The 22,520-nt window shown below is 41.7% G+C and overlaps 4 protein-coding genes across 6 annotated transcripts; all 4 read right to left on the bottom strand.

Moving 5' to 3' along the window:
• Nucleotides 1-2,115: 2,115 nt before the first annotated feature.
• Nucleotides 2,116-4,998, bottom strand: LOC113584067 (PI-PLC X domain-containing protein 1). 2 transcript variants are annotated; one of them, XM_027020774.3, is made up of 6 exons: nucleotides 4,606-4,998; nucleotides 4,350-4,486; nucleotides 4,130-4,258; nucleotides 3,835-3,990; nucleotides 3,577-3,760; nucleotides 2,116-3,208 (listed from the first exon to the last, which is right to left on the bottom strand). In XM_027020774.3, exons 1-6 carry the CDS (start codon nucleotides 4,811-4,813, stop codon nucleotides 2,949-2,951), a joined length of 1,074 nt encoding a protein of 357 aa, XP_026876575.3. In that variant the 5' UTR covers nucleotides 4,814-4,998; the 3' UTR covers nucleotides 2,116-2,948. The 2 variants fall into 2 exon arrangements, with proteins under 2 accessions (XP_026876575.3, XP_026876576.3); XM_027020775.3 differs by having other exon boundaries at nucleotides 3,577-3,718.
• A 134-nt stretch (nucleotides 4,999-5,132) lies between these two features.
• LOC113584068 (regucalcin) lies at nucleotides 5,133-12,589 on the bottom strand. 2 transcript variants are annotated; one of them, XM_081710513.1, is made up of 7 exons: nucleotides 12,567-12,589; nucleotides 8,447-8,612; nucleotides 8,048-8,230; nucleotides 7,425-7,640; nucleotides 7,098-7,229; nucleotides 6,251-6,405; nucleotides 5,133-5,856 (listed from the first exon to the last, which is right to left on the bottom strand). In XM_081710513.1, the coding sequence occupies exons 2-7, from the start codon at nucleotides 8,607-8,609 to the stop codon at nucleotides 5,806-5,808; spliced, it is 900 nt and encodes a 299-aa protein (XP_081566639.1). In that variant the 5' UTR covers nucleotides 8,610-8,612; nucleotides 12,567-12,589; the 3' UTR covers nucleotides 5,133-5,805. The 2 variants fall into 2 exon arrangements, with proteins under 2 accessions (XP_081566639.1, XP_026876577.2); XM_027020776.3 differs by lacking the exon at nucleotides 12,567-12,589 and adding an exon at nucleotides 9,100-9,242.
• On the bottom strand, nucleotides 10,117-15,005 carry LOC113584069 (regucalcin-like). Its single transcript, XM_081707880.1, has 7 exons — nucleotides 14,392-15,005; nucleotides 13,916-14,106; nucleotides 13,025-13,319; nucleotides 12,720-12,851; nucleotides 12,555-12,626; nucleotides 12,414-12,457; nucleotides 10,117-11,633 (listed from the first exon to the last, which is right to left on the bottom strand). Exons 1-7 carry the CDS (start codon nucleotides 14,549-14,551, stop codon nucleotides 11,583-11,585), a joined length of 945 nt encoding a protein of 314 aa, XP_081564006.1. The 5' UTR covers nucleotides 14,552-15,005; the 3' UTR covers nucleotides 10,117-11,582.
• Nucleotides 15,006-15,277: 272 nt separating this feature from the next.
• vps16 (VPS16 core subunit of CORVET and HOPS complexes) lies at nucleotides 15,278-22,310 on the bottom strand. Its single transcript, XM_027020773.3, has 22 exons — nucleotides 22,086-22,310; nucleotides 21,650-21,738; nucleotides 21,388-21,479; nucleotides 21,095-21,223; nucleotides 20,756-20,900; nucleotides 20,513-20,628; nucleotides 20,173-20,295; nucleotides 19,889-19,944; nucleotides 19,567-19,751; nucleotides 19,404-19,480; nucleotides 19,185-19,316; nucleotides 18,889-19,052; nucleotides 18,395-18,503; nucleotides 18,163-18,297; nucleotides 17,909-18,017; nucleotides 17,536-17,633; nucleotides 17,310-17,414; nucleotides 16,992-17,069; nucleotides 16,677-16,846; nucleotides 16,190-16,286; nucleotides 15,992-16,095; nucleotides 15,278-15,879 (listed from the first exon to the last, which is right to left on the bottom strand). Exons 1-22 carry the CDS (start codon nucleotides 22,133-22,135, stop codon nucleotides 15,735-15,737), a joined length of 2,508 nt encoding a protein of 835 aa, XP_026876574.2. The 5' UTR covers nucleotides 22,136-22,310; the 3' UTR covers nucleotides 15,278-15,734.
• Between the last annotated feature and the right edge of the window lie 210 nt (nucleotides 22,311-22,520).

The raw sequence follows: 22,520 nt of genomic DNA, 5'->3' as shown, positions 1-22,520 counted from the left end.
GGGACGGGAGAAAAACGTGAAAAAACCTATGATATCTATCTATCTCTCTCTCTCTCTCTCTCTCTCTCTCTCTCTCTCTCTCTCTCTCTCTCTCTCTCTCTCTCTCTCTCTGTGTGTGTGTGTGTGTGTGTGTGTGTGTGTGTGTGTGTGTGTGTGGTTAAACACATGTCTGTTATTGTATGACAGATGGATGGTTCCATGTCTTTATGCTTAATTCCTTAATTAACTTTATTATTAGTTACGTTTAGATAGCGCCTTTCTCAAACTCAAGGACGCTTTACAAGCAGATATCAGCTTTTCCTATCACTCACACACACCCGATGAGAAGCAGGAGCCAATTTTGCACACAGCGTACTCTCAGTCAGGAACCACAGCCCCCCCCCCCCCTCCCCGAGGACTGCAGCGGGTGCAGGGAAAAAGGAGGAGCTTAAGACCGAAACACCCTGTTTCTCTGTTGTCTGCTAACCTTATGTCCTTCACTGCAATTTTAACTACTCTCTCTCTTTCTCTGGAAATTGTTTCAGTGAGGTTGAATTACTTCCCTTTTAAAGTGCAATATAAGTGGAACATTACATGGAACATTACATTGTCCCATATTATCTTAACCCTCACCATGAAAACAAGCAAAAAAATAAAATAAAATCAAACAGGCATTACAAAGAAGCTCCTAGCACAAAGGTTGTACAGTGAAGCTCTTAATTTGCTCTGTGATGTTTGTTCAGCCTCAGATCAAAGCCACATTAAAAGTGTTGTTAATGCTTTCTTTCATGTTAAAAACATTCCTAGATTATGGTCCTCTCTCACAAACATGGTGACTGCGATCATTCTCATTCTGAGATCATTATCATTCACACCGTTATTCCATGTAGCAGGATTACTGTACTGCCATCCTTCATGGGATCCTTCCCTTAGGCCTTGGATAGAGGATGCACATATCCCAACTGTGATGGTTCTTGCCTGCACCAGACCACAGGAACAAACTATACCAAGTCCCACTCTCATATACTTATACCGGCTACAGGTTCAGTCTCATTTACAATATGAAGAACAGTTGCTGGTTTTTTAAGGCTTTGCATGGTTTGGCACCTACTTATCTCTCTCACTTCCTTCATCCATATTCTCCTTCACTTTCTCTCCGTTCTTTCCAACATCTCTGTTTCTTCTTCGGCTCTGCCCCATTGGTGAGGGAGCTTTTGGTGTAAGCAGTGCTAAACTCTGGAACAGTAATCATGCTCACATTTATGTCTGTAGAACCCCAAGAAAGAAAGACAATCTATTTAATCTTGCCTTCAAAATGATGTAATGACTGCAGTTTAATGATGCCATATGTGTATTCATGTACTTACTTTATGTATTTTTACTTTTCTTTAATATTGTTTTCCTTCATTTTCTTTTTAATATTTTTTATAGTGAGCTTGGGTATCTTGAAAGGTGCTTGTAAATAAAATTACAAGCAATTGTAAATTACAATTGTAAATACCCTTTAACATTTTATTTACTTATTTTTAATTAACACTTAGACTCACTATAACTACTGCCCAACCAGCATATCAACACAAGTGATTAAAGATCAGACATTCATCTGTGCAGTGTTATAGAAATATAGTTCTGATAAATATTGCTTTCCACTGACATTAAGAAATTACTGTCAGAGTGGACCAAAGTTTTATCTGAGTGCTGCCTGTATGCACTCTAATTCAGAGATCAGCATATTGTTTCAGTACATATACAAATGTAAATACATTTAAAATGAGGAAAAAAAATGAATAGGGATCATTTATCTTCGTTATTTATATTTTATAGTTTTAATTTAGTTAACACTGGTATTAATTAGCATTAATCTAAATTAAGAGATTAACAGCATTAGTGAATCCCTAATTTAATCTAGAGAATGATGGGGAGAGCCCTCTCAAATTGTTTAGATTGTGTAACATCCAGACACTTGTACCCAATGTCAAAGAATGTATACAAATCTATTATTGCTAAGACCTACTCCCATTGTAATTTTCAAATTTTAAACAGCAACATAACATCAGTTAGACAGCCAGCTAAGGTTCCCTGTCACACAGGGAAGAGTTAAAATAAGCAAAGCACAGAGACAGTAAGATAAAAAACTTAATAAACCCCTCGCATTTATTGATCAAATACAAGGCCATAGCAGCAAGGAAGGCATCAGTGAACTGGATTACTACTTAAAACAGAATAAAACGGTAAGCACATTACAGGGAGATATTCGAGATGAGCCAGAATATTACAAAAGGTGCTTTAAAAATATTATTAAAAAGACATTAGCCTCACCATCTATCTGAGATGGATGATAATATAACAAACAATTAGTAGCACTTTTATATAAATATATAAATATAAAAGTGTCACTCAGTGAACAGCTTACAAACATCCTCAAAAGGATGATGGCCCAAAATACTGACAGGTTTTTCTCCACTGCCAGGAAAATATTTCTTTTAAAATGGCAAGCAAGAGTGCATTAATATTTGTAAACTGGACGCTGAAAAGCAAGCGCATATCCAGCACATATACATGCAACATGTTGATTTGGATTTTAACAGAAACCCTAAAAGATAATCAAAACATACAAATACGACGTTATATTGAGTTCAAAACGAATTTTTCGGAGGAGTTCTGCTTTACAGATTATGACCTCTAGATGGCGCAATTAAACTGCACTGCAGAGGCAATGAACCCTTTCGGTTGCAGAAACGGGGAAGGTCATTTTTAAAATCAGGAAGTGTTACAAGAGAGAAAAACTATAAATGCGTAAACATAAAATAATTGATTTGGTAAATCAACAATACAATGAAACAATTTTAAACAAACATTCATTAAATGGCTCTTTTCTGTCACAATGACATGCAGGGGTCAGTCTAGTCTTCACAAACTAGACCTTTTCACAAAGCGCAAAATCTCACTCTGTTTAGTGGTAAAGGAAGTCATCCACTGAATACGTCCTGCTTTAAAAGTTGCGTATTGAGTGCAACAACTACCCGAGTGAACTCATTTCCTGAAATCCCAACAAAGTCTGCGCAGATGATGTTCAGGGAGGTTTTCTGGGCACCAGGGCGCTGCTGTTTGAGCCAGTCCAACAGCAGACCATAGGCACGGACAGTCATGCTCTTCATAGACTGCCCGGGATGGTGAAGCACATATCTTGCATCTTCTGTGAGATTCAGACCGGCCATGAAGAAGCCCACTGGATGTGAGGACACAGGAAAGATCAATCACTGGTGCTGATAGATTCACGAGTGTACAGACAAAGTTTGGGCCAGAAATAACAGACTTGCAGAATACCAGCACCTTCTATGATTACAGTTTATGCATGCAGTTAAAAGAAGAACCAATTCTGGGCTCATGCCCTTCAATCATCTTGGAGTACTGATTTAGGACAAGGTTGCTCATTTCAGTACTACTGCATTGATTAGGATGTGTGGGCCAAAAGCTGATCCGAGGACAGCACAAACATCTTAACAAGATAACCCAAAAGTCGACTCTGAGATCTCAGTCTTTGCTTGTAACAAAATAAACGGGTCCACCTTCATAGCTTTTCTGAAAACAGCATACCTGGTCTTCCCACTGTCTCCTTCTGATGCTGCAGGTAGGAGATGACCAGATTCGGGTCTGACTCATTCCCCCACCAGTAATCCCAAACTGGCCACAGTTCCTCATGACCAGACCCCGCTGGGTCAGCGTACGACATAACGACCTGATAACCACGCAACCAGCACGTTTTCAGGGAAGGAATCTCCTGAGATAGTAGGCGAGACTGGGTGAAAAAAACTGGCTTCAGTTACCGGGGTCATTCGAGCAGCGAACACTTACTGATTTGGGACAGAGTTTCTTTTCAAATAGCCTTTTGAGAAAGTCAATGAGGTTGTTGTGCTGGACAGGGGTCATGTCATCGAAGGCAGAGAGAGCGATTATGACTACTTCTGTAGAATGCTGCTCCAACCAGCGAGCAACTTCAGTGAGGGCCACCTTCAGAAAGAGAAGTACAAAGAATCACACATCACCAAAAGAAAAAAAACAGACATGAAGAAATAACGAAACGCACACAGCATGCTTCTGCATTATTGCCTTTGTGGTACTGCTGTATGCTAGTAACGAAAATTCCCACCTTAACAGTGACCAAAGAGTATATCCCATGGGCAAAGTATAAGGACTGATCCGAATCTTTTGGCTTGTGTGCAATTCTTAGGTCCAGAAAACGAATTCCTGATTCCAGCTGAGAGGAAATGATCAGCTCCTGAACAGAATAAAAAAAAATTAGGATAAGACGATCTTAATTCTCTCTCTCTCTCTCTCTCTCTCTCTCTCTCTCTCTCTCTCTCTCTCACCTGAGTGGTACCCCACTTATTCACACACGGTCGAATGAAACAGGGAACAATGTGGTCCAGCACTCTCAGTATCTTGGGCTGTGAATGGAGAACTGGGGAATGTATGTCCAGGCAGTACGCCATGCTATCATGGCTGCCTAAAAGATAGTCAAACACAGATTACGTTACATTTAAACATGACGAACTATACTAAAATAAATATATTATAAGACTATGCCTCAATAACACAAGTATCCAGAAACGTCGGGTTTCCTACCAGGGATGGCGAGATTCCACAGCGGAACATTCAGGAGCGGCAGAGGCAGCTGCGCCATCCAGCCCGAAGAGCTGGAAGCATCCCAAGTCCGTCGGATATCGACCATTCTTTTTCGCAGTTCAGCGGCTAGAACCACAATCCTACGCCAAAATGGGCGATAACTAACGCTACAGCGGAAAATAGCTAAGGCAACCAAGCTTTCGGTCATATAGGTTAGCTAAGCGAGAACGAAGTGGTTGCACGTTCCTGCACAGAAGGAAGTAGCGGCACCAGCAGTACACGCTTCATTTTGAAGAGTCGTTTGGAGGAAGCGAGCGACATAACGTTTGCGTTCAAACAGCGCAGTCGCGCAATATTGCGCCAACTCCTTTAAAACAAATCGGTTGAAACGTAAGGGACGGTCGAAATGTGTTAGCTTGTGCCTTTTCCCCAGCTGGACACGCTACACTATAACTTATTAGTCGCTCATAAACAAATATCATCTGACGTCATCTACTGCCATCGATTCAGTGATTGTAATATATCGGTTGTAGTTTATAGTGTTTAGGTTTTACTACAAACAACAAAATGCTACATTTATATTAATCGGAGTAAGTACGACACCTTACTGAATTTCACTTAAGCGTTACAACATACGCTGATTATGAAGTGTTACAATATCTGATGGATCTCATTCACACATTTAAAATTTCAGATGTAGGCCGGAACACGTGGTATTACTAAAACATTACAGCCATGACGAGACATAATTTCCAATTCAACAGTTCCCTAGAATGTGCTTCAGTTGTTCAACTGTAAACATAATTTCCCGCCGTTACCTTTATACACTTTTGCTCAGCACTGCTGGGCGTATACATGGTGCGTTCCACTAATCTGCCTCAACCATTTGTTGGTTGTTAATTCGTTTAGAACACCATCAATCAGTCGGGCAGCAAATCTTTTCCCTTTAAACAAATCAACAATGCTGCCAAGATTCCCTCTTGGTATCCTAGACAGCTGTTATGATTTTTAGACACTGTTCACACACACACAAAAAAATCTAACTCAAATTCAGATTAGGTCACAGTGTGCCGTGCTTCCATTTGTCCTTGTATATAACAGGCGTTTAATTCTACAGGGCACTTAAATCTTATTATGTTATGCTTTAGTGTGTGATTTAGTATTAGTATGTGATCCACTTCCAAAATGTGCTCCAGAGTTTCAGCCAGAAAATGAATATGATGGAATTCCCTTCACTCCTAAACCAGTGACCTAGTGAGAATAAAGCACACATAGCAGATAGATAATTAGATTAAAACCTAGTAATTACCAGTAATACCAGTAATTGGGGGTGATTTTGAGATACACTGTTAAATTGCACTATTCCCCCATGCAAGGTTTCAAAAAGCAAGCTGGTTTTGTATAGTGGGTTAAGAAAGACAGGGTATGTCATCAATCTAAGTAATTCTGTGCAGGTAAATCAATGTCTTATTTTTGTTAGTGAAATGCCAGGTTATATGAAGTAAAAAATGAATAAATAGGAGTAAGGAATAAACACTGCATTTTATTTTAAACCAGACAATACAGGGACAGTGCGCATTTCGGTTCTGCACGGGGGCACACCAAATAACAGAAATAACAGATACGTGAAGGACATGGCACTTACCTTAAAAATACTGCCAGCTTCAGGCTGTTTGGCTAATGCCTCTTCATCCATCCCTTTAGTTGCAGAGGTGATGTATAGATCACTGTAGTTTTTACCCCCGAAACAGCAGGAGGTGATCTTTGCCACAGGCAGCTGTACTGTCTGTAGCCTGGTCCCTGAGAAAAGCAACCAAGACAAAAAGTGTTTTAGATGACTTAGTAAGTGTGACATGTCTTGATATTATATAAAAGATAGCACCCAACTCAATGTCCTGTTGTATAGAACAGAAGAAGCGAAGAACACAATCACATGAAACAGAATGGTGTTCCCTCTGACAAATCTGTTTCCTGCTTTGGAGGGTGTTCTCTTACTTATACAATACAATTAAGTTTTTTGGACATGTTTTCTTTCTTTGTTACTGAATATGAAAAACAGCAAACACCTTTTAAAAAATTATTTATGTAGGGAACTAAAAATGTATTAATGTAACATTTGAATTATATATCCATGCATTAATTCAATTGTTGCTGTGGCTGCCCATCAGGTTTTTGTACTACAATAAAAAATAATAATTGAAGATCTGTCATGTGTGATTTTGCAAGTGATGCATGCAGGTCTACTACGAACAATTATTCACAACTTAACATGATGCATACTTCTAATTAACACTCAAAGAACACTCAAAAATACATTTAGAAACACTTTTTAAAGAGGTACTTGTTTACTTTAATTACATATAAAGTCATGTTATTCTATACTTTTACTAGAATATAAAACCTATGCTTTTAAAACCTATGTATTTTTAGCGGAGTATTTGTACGATTAGCGGATTATTTGTATGCTTATGTGCACACAAACGTACACGCACCTGTTTGTGGGTCGATGCAGATCACCCTTCCTCCATTGTAGCAGGCCACCCAGAGTTTACCTTCCGCATCAATGCACATGCCATCAGGAATGCCCTCATCCTCTTTAAGCCTATACACCATTCGGCGATTAGCTTGTGAGACAATCACACACATTCAAGGTCAGTGTGTCTGCTAGTGATCTAATGAGGTACTATAAATATTTTATGGACTCACTATTGATATAAGGATGAAGATACAGCCAAATTCTATGTACACAGATTATATAAGAAGAACCAGTGTAGCATGTAGGTAAAATCACACAGAACCCATGTATGGAGGTAACTCACATATTCCTCCAGTCTGTAGGTCATAGTCAAAGGCCTCCACCATGTACTTCAGACTGTCTATGTAGTAGAAGATGTGATGATCTGGAGACCAGTCAAGCCCATTGGAGAGATCCACCTGGTCCAAGTGCTTGACGACAGAGTGGTCAGGCTGGAGCGCGTACAGAGAGCCCTGTTTCCTCTCTAGCTCAGTTGGGCGCACCTCCACAGCCATGGTGCCTGAGCACAACAGCAGGGAATGGAAAGTAACACAGTGGGTCGTGCTCTTACCTGAGTGTGAATTACAGGCAGCGGCACTCTGAAGTGCACATTACAGTAAGTGTACTTTCTAGGGAGCAGCACACAGAGTTTACAGTACAGGGTGTTGTATAATGAAGCATGCACTTGGTTGGGTATATGAGTAGCACAATGGAGTGAACGATTATTTTGATCCAAGTAGCACCATGCATTGGTTGCAGTGGGTGAAGTAAGGAGTAGCACTGTGGTGTAAGCTCGTATTTGTGTGTGTGAGAAAAAGAGAGAAGCACAGCAGAGCATGCACTTTATTGTCACTGAAAGACGATGCTTCAGGACTGACTCATGGTCCTCAGGAACTGGCCCCCTCTCTCACTCTCATACTCTCACACCTGCGAAAAACCTGCCAGCAGGGTCCACCTTCCCATCATTGAAGCGGGTGTTGCTCTTCTCCGTGTCCACGTGGGTGATGGTCGTGATGGAACGTTTCTCCCAGTCGACTGCGGCGAAGCGCGTTCCCTCTCCAATTACGTAACCTCCTGAGCTTCGCGGAACCACACAGCCCACGTATGTCTCTGTGGCAACGAACAAGATAAAGGAAAGACACCTTCAGGAGCAACAAAATGGCAAAAAAAGAAACCTCTGAGTATGAACTCAGCTGTAACATTCAAAACTGAATATTTCTATTGCACACTCCTAAATGTTTTATTCTGGGTGGATTTGTTTTAAAACAAAAACCTGTAGTGATCATAAACAGGTAAATGCACAGTTCCTTACATTTTACTGTTTACCTGTAGACATTCTCTCTGTTTCCTTGGTCAGAGAGTTCCACCTGCTGATACTTGGGCCATAGATGTCGACATACAGCAGAGTAGCATCTTTCTCTTCCCAGACCGGACCCTCTCCGATCTCATTGTGAGCTTTCACGACACATTCTACCTTTATAGATGACATAGCCTGTGAATAAGCAAAGAATCCTGTTAAATATTGAAGTGCACATTTAACCAGTATTTAAATGGCTGCAAACACAGCACAGATAATAGTTGATGGCAACTGTGGCGCATATGAAACAGAGAAAGACAACAGGAAAATCTGGCTAAGCGGAATCAAGAGAGGGATTTGAAATGACGGTGGCAGACGAGATATTTGAAGTGTATGAAGAAAACACTAGGCTACAAGAATAATTTTCACTATTTCAACTACAGCACGTTGTCTTCAACCACAGCTTTTGTCAATCGGTGAGCTTGGTAACAAATCAAACAAATTCGATACATTAAGCATTGACTCATCTGAACATTACGAGCGTCAGCTTTTGCTGAATGGCGATCATGTGACAGAAAGCAGTGCCTTTTTGTGGCCCAGGCAAACTTGAAATCTGCTTCTTATAGCATCGAGATCGTTTTGTTTATACAATATTTTATGAAGGCTATTCGTGTTGCATTACCTTCGCGAGTGAAACGTCACCGTATCCAACTGATATCTGATCGGACGGATTTGTTTTTAAAGTGCAAAGTTCGTCGAAGCTCTCAGCGTCGCGATGCGGACAATAACACGAGCCCTCTTTCGACACTTCTTGGAAAATAAACTAAAGAAACGTAGCGAAGGGGCTGCCGGGACACGCCCCCTCGCCGGGACACGCCCCCTAACATACGCCGCCCTTTACTCCTCCGTCACCGCGTGCCTGTCCTCACGCCGTGCACCTGGTTTTTGGTCAATTCGAAGCACAAACGGTTTTGAGCGAAGTTTCTGTATGTCTCAACTAGAAACATCGTCCAGATGTGGGGCTGTTATGTAGCACAGCTGGCACAATATGCAAGACACTAGCCGCAAGACAGTCTTTGTTCAGTCTCCTCAAATGTGTCCTGCTCACTAATATAATTATAATCCAAATCAATGTAATGGTTGATTATGGACAAGCACCAGTGACTGCTTTCGTCCTGAATCAACGTCAATTTTAAAATTTCAGCTACAGTTTATAGTTTCTCTTAAGGCTTTGATTTTGTTGATAAATGTAACTGCACTTGATATTTTTTACAGTAGGACTAACCATGATACATTTTACATGTTATAGTCACGCTCCACCATTGTCTGGTTAAGGAACAATACTATGAGGTATGGGGTTAAATTCCATACTACTGAAGCATTTCTATGATTGCTAACGGACTGGATAACCTAGCCAACCTCAGCTTGCACAGAACTAGCCAGACAACTTTTGCTTGAATAAAAACTGCTACACTAAATATTGAAATGAAGAGGAGTGTTTTCATATTCTTGTAACTCAGCTAAAGCAGATGCAATTTTTTTAGGCATTGACAACTGTCCTCTATAACACACTCGTCTTTTTGAGAAATGTAGTACATCATCCATTTTTAAAAAAATACACTGGATAATAGCATTTTGCTGTGTGAACATATTAATCACTCAGTCATACTAAAAATATAGTAAGTATAGTAAGATAGTATATCATTTCAGACCCAGCTGTGGTTACCTTATCTGTGAAACTGGCCGTTTTGGACTGTGCATGTTTGAAAATGACAGACAGGAAACTATTAGGCCTACATTTCAAATGATGCATTCAAACATTTTTTTAATTACACTTATAACGAAAAAAACAACAGCGAATCCAACACAAGGTGAGCATTATATCACGCCTGTTGGCGCAGTGTACCATTTCAAACCCACCCTGTGAGAACCAATCAGATAAATGAAGCTAAGCAACATCCTACAAACTACAGCACGGTCACGCATCCTTGTGACGCGACCAGTTCCTTAGATACGACCCCTGTAATTTAAGGGACCGTCTGAATGTGCTAGCTCATGTCTGGTTTGGGGAAACTGCACTAGAACGTCTGCTCGGGTTTTGACAGCAGCAACATTTTGATCATGTGTGCTGATATCTTTTATTTTCATCAATTCACTGGTTGTAATTTATTCTTCCTAGAAGCACCAAAACACTTAATTTATAGAAATCGGACTTTTATATGCATGAGAATAAATCTTTGTTAACAAGCGTTCTCATGTATTACAGGGTGTCCGGGATCTTCATCACACATTTACCATTTCAAACTATGAATCTGCTATATATGGTAGTGATAAAATATTGAAGCTATGTCCAGAAATAATTTCCAAGTTATATTTTCCTTGAATGTGATTCAATTTGTAAACTGTACACATATAGCAAATCTCCCAAGTGCATTCAGTGCTTAATCAAACCTATTTCAGAAACATTTCTTGGTTGTTGATACACTGTCAATTAGTAAGACAGTAAATCTTTATACTACAAGAATAAATGAACAGTACTGGCAAGACTCGTTTGTGTTATATATTGCTTACTTATAAAATAAAACAAGACAAACCAATCAATTACACTCTATCAAATTCTGGCTGTGATTAGAATACTGGCTGCTGTGCTTCTGTTTTGCTACATAACATATCTGTGGAAACGTGGGCATAATTTTGTTATGAAAAGAGAAGGGGCCCACAATGCAGATCAGGTGTTGCATTCAACTGAGCTGCCTCTCAAAGTCACTTTCCCTTTAAGAAAACAGGTCCGCGGACGTGTGTTCACCGAAAAGAAATCAGCGCTGGCACTGGAACGAAGAGGTTCATTAAAGGGTTTATGGTCCGGTTTTCAAGCCTGTCGGCAGTGAACGATACAAGAAATAGCTTGCAGCATTACGATTTTAAATATATTTGTAGTACAATTGTTTTCTATTTATTTTGACTAAATCAATTTGTTTGTGTCGTTTTTACTGTCTTGGCATCCTGCGACAAAATATAAGCATGAACGTTTTCTGATTCTGTAATTAGGAACATGTTTAATATGTTTTGTTTTATTGACAAAAACAACGTATTATTCCTTGATGTTTATATGATATAATTCCTCATATAATCCATGTAATTCATTTCAAAATGTGTTCCAGAATTTCAGCCATCAAATGAATACGGTGGAATTCCCTTCACTCCTAAACCAGTGACCTAGTGAGAATAAAGCGCACACAGCAGATAAAAAATTACATTATTAGAAAAATAACCTAGCATACCAGTAATATGGGGCGTTTTTAATAATATAACATTGAATTGCACTGTACCCCGATGCACAGTGCTCTCTCTTCTTAGAAAAGTTCCAAAAATCATTTTCAAAAAAAGTTGACAATTTTTTTAGAGCACAGGTCAGGTTAATATATAAGGGTAGATCAGTGCATTTCGTAAAACGTGCATTTTCACCTCCCCAGTTAACAGTTAGGCTTTCTTATCATACCACTCTGAATTCATAAACCCACATGTTGTATCAAGAGTTATACACCCACATACAATCTATGAACCTAACCTTTTTTATTCTTCTTGAATGCTAACCTATTCCCACACTCATTGTTTAGTAGTTTTAATTATTTATTTTAATTACTAATACTTATTATTTATTAGCATACAGGAAATGTATAAATAAAAACAAGGAATAAACCAGATATGCACTCCATATTATTTTAAACCAGACAAAAGCTGGACCGTGGGCAACTCAGTGTGGCACAGGTAAGTGTGGGACACTGTGTCTACCTTAAAAATACTGCCAGCTTCAGGCTGTTTGGCTAATGCCTCTTCATCCATCCCTTTAGTTGCAGAGGTGATGTATAGATCACTGTACATTTACATTTATGGCATTTATCAGACGCTCTTGTTCAGAGCGACTTACAAAAGTGCTTTGTCATTTACTCATAGAATATATCCAAGTACAGTATAGTAGGTTAGTATTAAACATACCAATGAACTAGAATACTGTAGAATACAGAGATGAATGCTGATACCTAGAGGAGCAAAATACATAAGGTCTATCTTAAACAATGATAAGTGCTATAAACAATAAGTGCTAGAGTTTGTTAAAAAGCATAAACAATGCCCTACTGTAGTCTTTACCCCCGAAACAGCAGGTGGTGATCTTTGCCACACGCAGCTGTACTGTCTGGAGCCTGGTCCCTGAGGAAAGCAACCAAGATGAAAAATATTTTTAGGTGACTTGGTAAATGTAAACGGTAGCTTCTGACCAAATTTGTTTGCTTGCACACACACCTGTTTGTGGGTCGATGCGGATCACCCTTCCTCCATTGTAGCAGGCCACCCAGAGTTTACTGTCCATGTTAGTGCACATGCCATCAGGCAAGCCTTCATCTTCCTCAAACCCGTATACCATTCTGCGATTAGCTTGTAAGACAATCACACAGACATGCACACACACACATGCACAAAAACATTAAACTTAGTCTGCAACTACAAATGGTTTGTCTTCTTTATTAGTCTAAGACAAATGCAATTGCTTTATGCACAGGTTATAAAGAAATACCCTATAAAAGAACCAATGTATGGAGGTAACTCACATATTCCTCCAGTCTGTAGGTCATAGTCAAAGGCCTCCACCATGTACTTCAGACTGTCTGTGTAGAAGATGTGATGATCTGGAGACCAGTCGAGCCCATTGGAGAGGTCCACCTGGTCCAAGTGCTTGACGACAGAGTGGTCAGGCTGGAGCGTGTACAGAGAGCCCCGTTTCCTCTCTAGCTCAGACGCGCACATTCCCACAGCCATGGTGCCTGAGCACAACAGCAGGGAATGGAAAGCAGCACAGAGGGACGTGCGCTTACTTTTAGTGAGGTCCACCCTGTAGAAATGTGGCTATTTCTCAGTAAGAAAACATTGTTGAATGTGTATAGTTCTAGTACACCACTGTAATCTCTTTTATACTTTACTTCACATTTACAACAATTCTTCAGCTTTTGAGCACAGAGCACATAATGATTTAAGCCTCCCTGTTTTTTGTTTACACTTAATTCTCTTCCCATCTGTCAATTCTTTCAGAAACTGCCATTACTTTTCCATAAATTGAATGGGCTAAACTAAGACTGCTTGATTTTAATTAGTTAGTTATTTCACTTTAAATAATTAATAATTCATTGCATTTATTTTTCAATTTATTTTCATCTTAAAATACATGCAAAAGCATACACAAACGATCTATAATTTCACATTTATTAAATGTTAGCCAACATCTCTTACAGTTCAGCATCTTGCTGAAAAGGCAATTCTGAGGAGGGAAAAAAATATATATTGCAGAGGGTGAAGTAAGGAGTAGCACTGTGGTGTAAGCTCGTATTTGTGTGTGTGAGAAAGAGAGAAGCACAGCAGAGCATGCACTTTATTGTCACTGAAAGACGATGCTTCAGGACTGACTCATGGTCCTCAGGAACTGGCCCCCTCTTTCGCACTCATACTCTCACAGCTGCGGAAAACCTGCTAGCAGGGTCCACCTTCCCGTCGTTGAAGCGGGTGTTGCTCTTCTCCGTGTCCACGTGGGTGATGGTCGTTACGGAACGTTTCTCCCAGTCGACCGCGGCGAAGCGCGTTCCCTCTCCAATCACGTAACCTCCTGAGCTGCGCGGAACCACACAGCCCACGTATGTCTCTGTGGCAACGAACAAGATAAAAGAAAGAAGTGATGTGCACATGGATTAAGCCAACATGGGAACAGTCATGGCGGTCACACGAACACCAAACTTCAGTCCATTCACTGGTAAATCAATGAACATAAAATGTATAGAGTATAAATTAGAGATATCGATTATATCAGCTAAGGTGTAAAGTCTAAAACTAAAAACTGCAGTGCACTCTTTACTAGAGGTTTTTAACGAGAGCATGTGGAGGTCAAAAACAGGTGTGTAAGTGCACAGATCTTACCGTCTTGTTTTACCTGTAGACATACTCTCTTTTTCCTTGGTCAGACAGTTACACCTGCTGATACTCGGGCCATAGATGTCGACATACAGCAGCGTGGCATCTGTCTCTTGCCAGACTGGACCTCCTAACCCACTGTGCGCTTTTACGACGCAGTCGACGTTTATGGACGACATACCCTCTGAAAAAGCGAAGAATCTTGTGCGTAAACTATTGAAGTGCACATTTCCACGCAGAGGGCAAGCACTTCCAAATTCAGTAGCAACCCCCCTGACTAAAGACAGAGCACAGACAAAGCTGACAGGGCGGAGTGAAAAAAGGAGAGACCTTGGAGGTGACAGACAAAAGGGGTGTGATTTCCGACGTGGGAAATACACACCAACCTACTTTAATTTGCACTGCCTTTGCCCACCTGCGCTGCCATCAGTCAGAGCTTATATCAAACAACAGAGCAACATAGACAACAAATTCGATACATTCACTGCCGATTTCAATGAAAAAGCTTCACGCTAATATTTAGATTTAATATTGGCCTGGACGCTGCGCTTCACAGTAGCCAATACAAACGTAAAGTCACTTTTTATAGCATTGAGTTTTATTTGTGTAAGATTTTTGCAGGATTTCTGTATTGCATCGGCCTCACCTTGTTGTGTAATCGACGTCTGTTCTGATGGTGCTTGTTTTCAATGATCCGGTGAAAAGTTCGTCGAAGCGCTTGGACTGTTGGAGCTAATGAAACAAGCGCCCTCTTCTGACACTTCTTTGAAGAGAGACAGATAGAAACACAGAGACGAGAAACTACACAAACAGGACGTCAAAGTGAGACAGTCCAAGAATTAAACTATGTAACCCCGAACTATCAGCAACATCATTTTAACATGAAAAACACAGCGAGCAACTCATTTATCACAACTGCCGTTTAATCACACTCGCAATTATACATCGCGTTTCAATGTTTAAACGTAAAAGCTGAAGGCTGAAGAAAATAAAAATTTCTATAAACAGGCATACAGTAAGATAGTGTAGTGTCAGTAAACACAGCCCAACATGGAACCATAATTACAACTGTAAGAAACAACTGCAGTGCTATTAAAGATGGTTGGTGATAGAGAAAACATTTTTAAGACACGATTTCTCTTCATTGTTTTCACGATCCTTCAGCAAGTTCCCTGCCGTGTGCAATCTCGCGCGTGTTCCATCACCATCATCATCATCATCATTTTTCAAATCAGGACTTAATCCTTCGTGCGCGCCACTAGCCGCAGTTTACAGCGCGGGGCAGCAGGACACGCGGCGTGCGTGGATCACTAGTTGGCAGCGGCCGATGTCAGTCCGAGCGAAGCTCGAGCTGAAGGTGGTTCACTTTTTGGCAGCGGTGGCCTTCGCGCGGTTAAGCCGTTCGACCAGCGCGCGGTCCGTGGCAGGAGAGCAGCGAGACAGAACCGCGCCGATCTCGCCCTCGTTCCGCCTCTCTATGGCTGCGTCTGCCGCGCCCTCCAAATCACTGAGAGCAAAGACGGAGACAGACGGGTAAGACGGACAGACCGACAAAATTTGCCGCGACACTGCGATTAAAAAGATCCTGACGGAGGGACACGCACACCAAAAACGCTCACCCTACTGACAGGTGGGCTTTGACCTTCTGATCCAAGGTAACCTTAGACACATATTTCTTGGCCTCGTATTTGTTTTGTCGTTTTACACAAACCTCAACAAAGGGCTGCAAAAAGAAGAGTAAAAAATAATTAACTGACATCATTGCATTACATGTTTGTACAATTGATTATAGGTCATATGTTCACGTGTTTCTTTACCAGATAGCCAATGGGTGATTTCTTGCTTTTAGCAAATTTCTCTAGTTCCTCCCAGTCCTCTTTCTCTGCTAGAGCAGTGAGTTTTAGCCACCAGTATCTGTGAAGAACAAGCACCAACATGACTAAACCACTCAACTTACAACATGCACATGTATGCGCGTGCACCCACACAAACCTCGAAATAGGGAAAGAGAGAAAAATTAAATTGTTCCACAAATCAAATGCGATTCCCTGATAAAGCCTCCTTACTGTGTTTTGTGGAGCTATTTTGCAATACATATGTGTTTCACAGTACACTCATGTCTCAGGCAGAGCTGCTGTGATTACCATCCTAAAACATAAATGCTATTCGCTAGCTTCTCTTCTGTAGCCAGTAGTCACAGGCATGTGTACCAGCATTCACATCAGGGTTCCTTTGTATTTCACACATGTGGATCAGGAAAGTTCTGGAAAGGCAAACACTTCAGGGGAGGGAGATGTGTGGTACCTCTTGTCAGGCACTCTGAACTCTTTATACAGCTGCTCAGCGTGCTTGTGGAGGCCCAGAGACAGCAGCGTACTAATTGTGTCGTGCAGGGAGAAGCCCAGCAGACACTCGCCCTTCTCCTCCTCCAGCCGTCTCTGGAAACGTAACAGACGCATCTCCTCTTCTGTGAGCTGAGAGAGAGAGAGAGGGAGGGGTTAGGGAGAGTTGTTACTGTCTTTTCAATAAAGATATCTCAGCTACCTGTACAGTGCGTGTGGTGTGTCATGTCCTTTTTTGTAAATGTTACCTATCTGTATTGTTTTATATTTGTGTTACCTTAGCAGCAAATTCATTCTTGGCCTTGTTGTACTCATCCACTGCACTCTGTAAAAGACCTATTCGGGCCTCCAGCTTCTGCCAAAACACAAATACACAGACAGTTGGGGTTATTATGCCAGATGGGAAGTTGTAATTAGGTTTATGTTGGTGGTGTGGACCGATCGGAGTTGCTCTGTAGGAAGCCTTGCTAAATCCTCAAAAACATTTTGTTTTCTTTGGTGTTGGTGTGTGTAGAATTTTGCGTCTCTCTCTCTCTCTCACCCCCCCCTCCCCCGAAAAAACTACATGTTTTGAGGATCTGTCCAGGCTTCTTACCTTTTCTTGGTAACTGGCTTTCACGTAGAAATTCCCAAGTTCCTGATGATCGTCGTCTTGGTTGAACAGATCCTTCAGGGTGTCCTGCTCCTGATGTTTACAGAACTAAAATAAAAAAGTATAAATAAATAAATAAATAAATCGATCAATCAATCGCACTAGTCCATCTAAACCTACCGAGCTGAACAGTGATACTACCCATAATGCATTAGGGTGTCTACTGCACCTGTCTGTAGAGGCTCAGGGCCACTGGCTGGTTTCTGAGAGTCATGAAGAAGTCCCCTCTGTTCATCTCGTTCTTCAGGTATGTCACCACAGTATACACTGAGTAGACAACAGACATAACTTGTTACATAGGATCAGCATGATATTTTGTGTGTGTTTTTGTGTGTGGGGGGGTGTATTATGGAGCACTGCATACCAGGTTGTAATTAGGTTTATGTGGGTTGGTGTAGACAGATGGGAGTTGCTCTGATTTAGATGAATGTGTGTGTGTGTGTGGGGGGGGGGGGGGATGTGTACAACCAAATGAGCATTCTTTGTGTGCGCAAGCGTGCGTGTGTGTACGTGTGTGTGTGCGCGTTTATGTGTGTGTGTACCCAGGTCTGTGTCTCCACTCTCAATGGCTTTGCTTAGTGCTAGCTGGCTTCGTTTAATCTTCAAGAGCAAAGGAACCTGCTCACCAGATCGAGGCTCAAATTCCAACAACTAAACACACAAAGAGGGAGAGATAAGCACAGACATTTCCATTGATGGTTGTGTGAGTAAGTATAAACAGTTGTGTCAATACTTTAGAATAGTGTTTTTCTCTACATTATTGTGTGCATGTACACTGTGTGTGACATGTGTGTACCTTTATAGCAAGCTCAGTGCGGCCACACTCGTAGGCTTTAGTTGCGATCTCCGAGTAGGAGATTCCAGCCGCTTCACCCAGTTTCAAACTAATGGCTCTCGCAATGTTTTCATCAGCTTCCTCCTTCTGCTGCACCTACACACACACACACACACACACACACAATATTAAACCCAGACACTGAAACTTCAGTCTGTCTAGTAACTGTCTAACACACAGACACGCTTGGTACCTTGCAGCAGGCCCAGTGCTTGAGGACCCGACTCACTCCTTGGTACTCAGGAGTCTTCAGGTAGCGACAGATCTCAATGGCTAGAGGATACAGTTTACGATACACTAGCCTGAGAGGGAGAGGGAGAAAGTAATAAGGAAAAAGCTTTGAGGAGGGACAGCACAGTATAACAAGTGTGTTCAAGGAACATTATAATAATGGTCTTTTTAAGGCGTAGAACAGTACAAAATGTACGTTAGTTTAATACTTTATATTAAAAATAATTTTAAACGGAAAGATAAACCCATGCTACCAGACAAAGCTGAACCCGTTTTTCTCTCACACCCATCAGCTACTTGCTTGCAAATGCCATAAAAACCGCTGTACACCCACACCATCAAAAGCTGTGGACGGGTCTGCATTTGCTTTTAAAAACTGCAGATATAATGAAAGTAGAAACAGCAGCTGGAATATTTAACCAACAGAGAGCAAGGATTCCACAAGCGTGGTCTCACCGGTCAATGAGCACTCGGACTGTCATCTGTCTGAACTGCATGTGTGTGAGAGGGATGCCCACGGTGTAGTCTCGCACTGCGTTCAGCACACGCAGGTCTCGGCACATGCAGACCTGCGGCTCCGGGGAGAAATTACTCAGGAAGCACTTCCCAAAGGAGGCCGCCTACGGAGAGACAGATCGGGAAGAACAGGCTTGAGAAAGAGGAGAAGCAGGGGTAAGGAGCTCTGAAAAGAAACGTCAGATGTTGGTTGTTGTTTGTTGTTTGTTGGTTGTTGTTGTTTTGGAGTGCCTCACCCTCAGGAGTGTTTTCTGGGTCTCTGCCTCCTGCTCGTGTCCGGCTGCCTCCACACACTGCCTCACCGCCTCCCCCAAGAGGTTCTGCTCCTTGATCTCCCTCAGATACTCATCAGCCTTCTGACTTTCCTTCTGCACGTCCACACGGGTGTGTAAATATTACACCTAATCATTCCCCCAAAATAACAATGCCTGGATTTTTTTTAACCAAAGGCTCACCTCATATTCTTTGAGGGCCTCAAGAAGTAGAGCCCCTGGAGCCATGGAAGCTATCTTAAAGATCTCCTCACAGGCAGCTGACATGCACAACATATGATATGTGGGTATGCCTCAATAAGTCACCATGTCTGTTTCAAGTGTGTGTGCGTCTCAGTGTTCCAACCTGGCACCTCCTGTAGCAGCTCATGGTGTGTGCCATTGACAATTCTGACCCCATCCAGCTCTGGCACCAGGACCGAGTCATCATCAAGGTGGTATGGGATGGTGTCTTTACACACTCCCACCACCAGGAGGTGTCGATCCCACATAATCACCACTGAGGGTTCGCGACTCTTGGGCCTGCGGCACCTGCAGAAAAAGCCAGAGAAGAAAAGATAAAATGACTGAAAGCTGGCTAAGCCACATACAGGGTATATACTGTGCCACACTTGGACCTAAAAGCTATATTGTTGGTTAAAAACAAAATTTCCTGGAAGTGCACTTACCAGGCCATCTGTTTGGGTGTATTTCTGACTTTGGTGTCAACTTCACTGAGTTTTTCCTGCCAACATTCATGTAAACAATGCAGTGGTATGAATTTCAGTATTTAGAGCCACACATATGCTCGAATATCACAAGTCAGAGGCTGAGATGGCCATCCGTGTCCTTTAAGGTAGGAACCCATCAACACAAATTTCATTTGACTCTGCTACGTCATATTTTAACCTGTTATATTTAATCTGTTGGATTAATCTGGGTGACACATTAACCTTCTGAATTCCAAACACACCTTCAAGTCAGTGGAGCCCATCCACACGTGACCAGAATCTGTAAAGAGGGCCAGGTACTTATAGCTGAATGACACACACATGTGTACTATACTGGTGGCCTGTGGAGACAGCCCTGGAGGGTTCTAACACACACAGACACACACACACCAAAGTTAGGAAGATGACAAAGTCATTCTCTGTGCAACATTTAAGGCACATACAACTTGAGCCTACTGTCTGATACGTCACAAGACTTGAAACATGTAACGTGTCAGTCAACACATGAATGTTGCATGCTGTGTTTGTACTCATGCTTTATTAAATATGTGATTGTGTAGTGTGTCTGCAGAAACTTCTTACCACAGGAGTGCAGACAGCATTGTCCAGAATGAAGATATCTGCACCATTAGCTACCAACACTTTACTCTGTCTGTCCTGTGTAAGCACTGCCCAGCAAGGGGGCGCACCCTGCAGGCCTGGAGTATGGCAACAACAAAACTTGGTAACAAGTTTGAATTCTACACCAGGACGTGAAAAATATGTGTGTGTATTTCTCTGGTAATTTGACAGAGAAAATGTGAGCGATAGTCAGTGTGCGCCCACCTGGTACCTCAGGCAATCTTCTTAGTTTCAGATCATCAATGTTTGTTGCCAGGGTGAATCGTGACGCTCCTGTCACTATGGCAACTCCAGTTCCATAAGGTGAATGGAAGACCTTGGCCTCCAGAACCTGGCTCTGACCCACCTCCTAGTTCCAGAGACACGGTCTGAGTGTGAGCTAGTGTGTGAGCTTGTGCATAAATTAATTTCTCCACAACTTTGATAATTGTTCACATTCCTTATTACCTTAAAAAGGCAAAGTGAATATCTGACAAATATGTATGCGTGAGAAATATTTGTGTGAGAATGTGGCAGTAACTGAGTGTGCGTGTATATTCATACATTGCCCATGCTGAAGTGCCTCTTGAAATTGCCAAAGAGATCATAGATAAGAATGGTGCCATCTTCCTGAATACAGAGGAGATCATCGCACACTGTCCAGCCCAACTGCTTCACCACACCACTCTTCCACTGCATATACACAGAGAGACGAACATTAATCAGGCCTGGAAATAAAAATAAAAAACCCAATATGCTCAAACTTCAATGAAACAAAACAGAAAGAGGGATCTTTAAACCAGATCACAGCTGTCAAGTTTCTCTCTCTCTCTCTCTCTCTCTCTGTGTGTGTTTACCACAAAGCTGGCCATGGTCACTCCAGAAGATGAATAGATCTCCAACTGAGGTCGAGCACTGGGAGAACGGCGCTGAGGCTCCTTCAGTAGAGCTGTGAGTGTGTGTGTGTGTGTGTGTGTGTGTGTGTAAAAGAAGCAAACAAACAAACACCACCTTAGAAAAATAAACGCCACGTAGTAAAGACACAGAGTGTATTTTAAGCTGAGATCTGGAAAGCGGACAGAACTGCAGCATAGGTGTTACTACTCGGCCATAACTCACCGATGGGCCCTCCGTAGGGAGCAGCTGCTACCAAGCACTCTCTGAGCCCATCCTTTAGAGACCAGCCCATCTCATACAGCTCAACTTTCCTGTTTATGACAAACGTGTACCACTGGAGAAATTACCGCTGCACACCAAAAGACCACTTACAATATTGCGATATTTAACAGCGAATTAAACATGTGCGAAATGGGCTGACTAAACGTGACACCTGTCACATGACTCCTGATCCTTAGCTTAGCGAGCTAGCTAGCTAACGTTACTTGCCAAATTTGCTAACACTACATCAGTTAGTTTTCAAAATGGTGCAGTTTTTGCGTGACCCTCATTCATGTAAAAACATTCAGAGTTCATGTAAAGACGTATCTAGCTACGTTAGCCTTTTAGTTGGCTAGCTAGCAATGATTTGCTAGCTGCTGAGTGCTTAGCTTGTTACCTGTAGAAAGCGTCTCCAAGAGGATTCCAGTTCGCTGTCACAAACGCCATATTTTGCTTTCTATCCTGCTTATATCAAACCGATTTAGATTATTTTTTCTTCAGTTAAAGTATTATTATAATGTCCTTATTTGTTATTAATTTACTTGTCCATCGTTTCCTTTTTCTTCGTGTGTGTTGATGTCCTGCGTAGACCTCTGAATCTTTGCGCCCTCTGCTGTGTTGTTTGGACTATTATTGACAGGAGCCGCACGGTGGCGCTGTTGCACGTCCTGACGCTGGTCAAACACGGGCTCGTCAAAATAAATGCAGGCCTGGGTTTTGCTCTATCTGGAGTCACGACTTTGTGCGTACACGATTCATTAAAGCACCGACACTTAACAAGAAAAGCATTGGTAAAGCAGCCCGTTGTTATAAGACACCTGCAAAATAAAAC

This window comes from Electrophorus electricus, chromosome 3 (genome assembly GCF_041902795.1).
Source record: "Electrophorus electricus isolate QZ-2024a chromosome 3, ASM4190279v1, whole genome shotgun sequence".
NCBI classification, from domain to species: Eukaryota; Metazoa; Chordata; class Actinopteri; order Gymnotiformes; family Gymnotidae; genus Electrophorus; species Electrophorus electricus.
This window is presented reverse-complemented; position numbering and strand designations above follow the sequence as displayed.

Coding starts and splice junctions, on each gene's coding strand:
- LOC113584067 (XM_027020774.3), bottom strand. CDS start 4,813: ATGACCGAAAGCTTGGTTGCCTTAGCTATTTTCCGCTGTAGCGTTAGT. Junction 3,991..4,129: donor ACTCTTTGGTCACTGTTAAG/GTGGGAATTTTC, acceptor CTCTTTCTGAAG/GTGGCCCTCACTGAAGTTGC. Junction 3,761..3,834: donor AGAAACTCTGTCCCAAATCA/GTAAGTGTTCGC, acceptor CTACTATCTCAG/GAGATTCCTTCCCTGAAAAC.
- LOC113584068 (XM_081710513.1), bottom strand. CDS start 8,609: ATGTCATCTATAAAGGTAGAATGTGTCGTGAAAGCTCACAATGAGATC. Junction 7,641..8,047: donor TGCTGGCAGGTTTTTCGCAG/GTGTGAGAGTAT, acceptor TGTTGTGCTCAG/GCACCATGGCTGTGGAGGTG. Junction 5,857..6,250: donor AAGCTGGCAGTATTTTTAAG/GTAAGTGCCATG, acceptor TATTCTCACTAG/GTCACTGGTTTAGGAGTGAA.
- LOC113584069 (XM_081707880.1), bottom strand. CDS start 14,551: ATGTCGTCCATAAACGTCGACTGCGTCGTAAAAGCGCACAGTGGGTTA. Junction 12,458..12,554: donor TTTCGGGGGTAAAGACTACA/GTAGGGCATTGT, acceptor TTGCTCCTCTAG/GTATCAGCATTCATCTCTGT. Junction 11,634..12,413: donor TACAGTATTCTAGTTCATTG/GTATGTTTAATA, acceptor TATTCTCACTAG/GTCACTGGTTTAGGAGTGAA.
- vps16 (XM_027020773.3), bottom strand. CDS start 22,135: ATGGCGTTTGTGACAGCGAACTGGAATCCTCTTGGAGACGCTTTCTAC. Junction 21,739..22,085: donor CTTGGAGACGCTTTCTACAG/GTAACAAGCTAA, acceptor TGTCATAAACAG/GAAAGTTGAGCTGTATGAGA. Junction 15,880..15,991: donor AAAGCCCACCTGTCAGTAGG/GTGAGCGTTTTT, acceptor CTTTGCTCTCAG/TGATTTGGAGGGCGCGGCAG.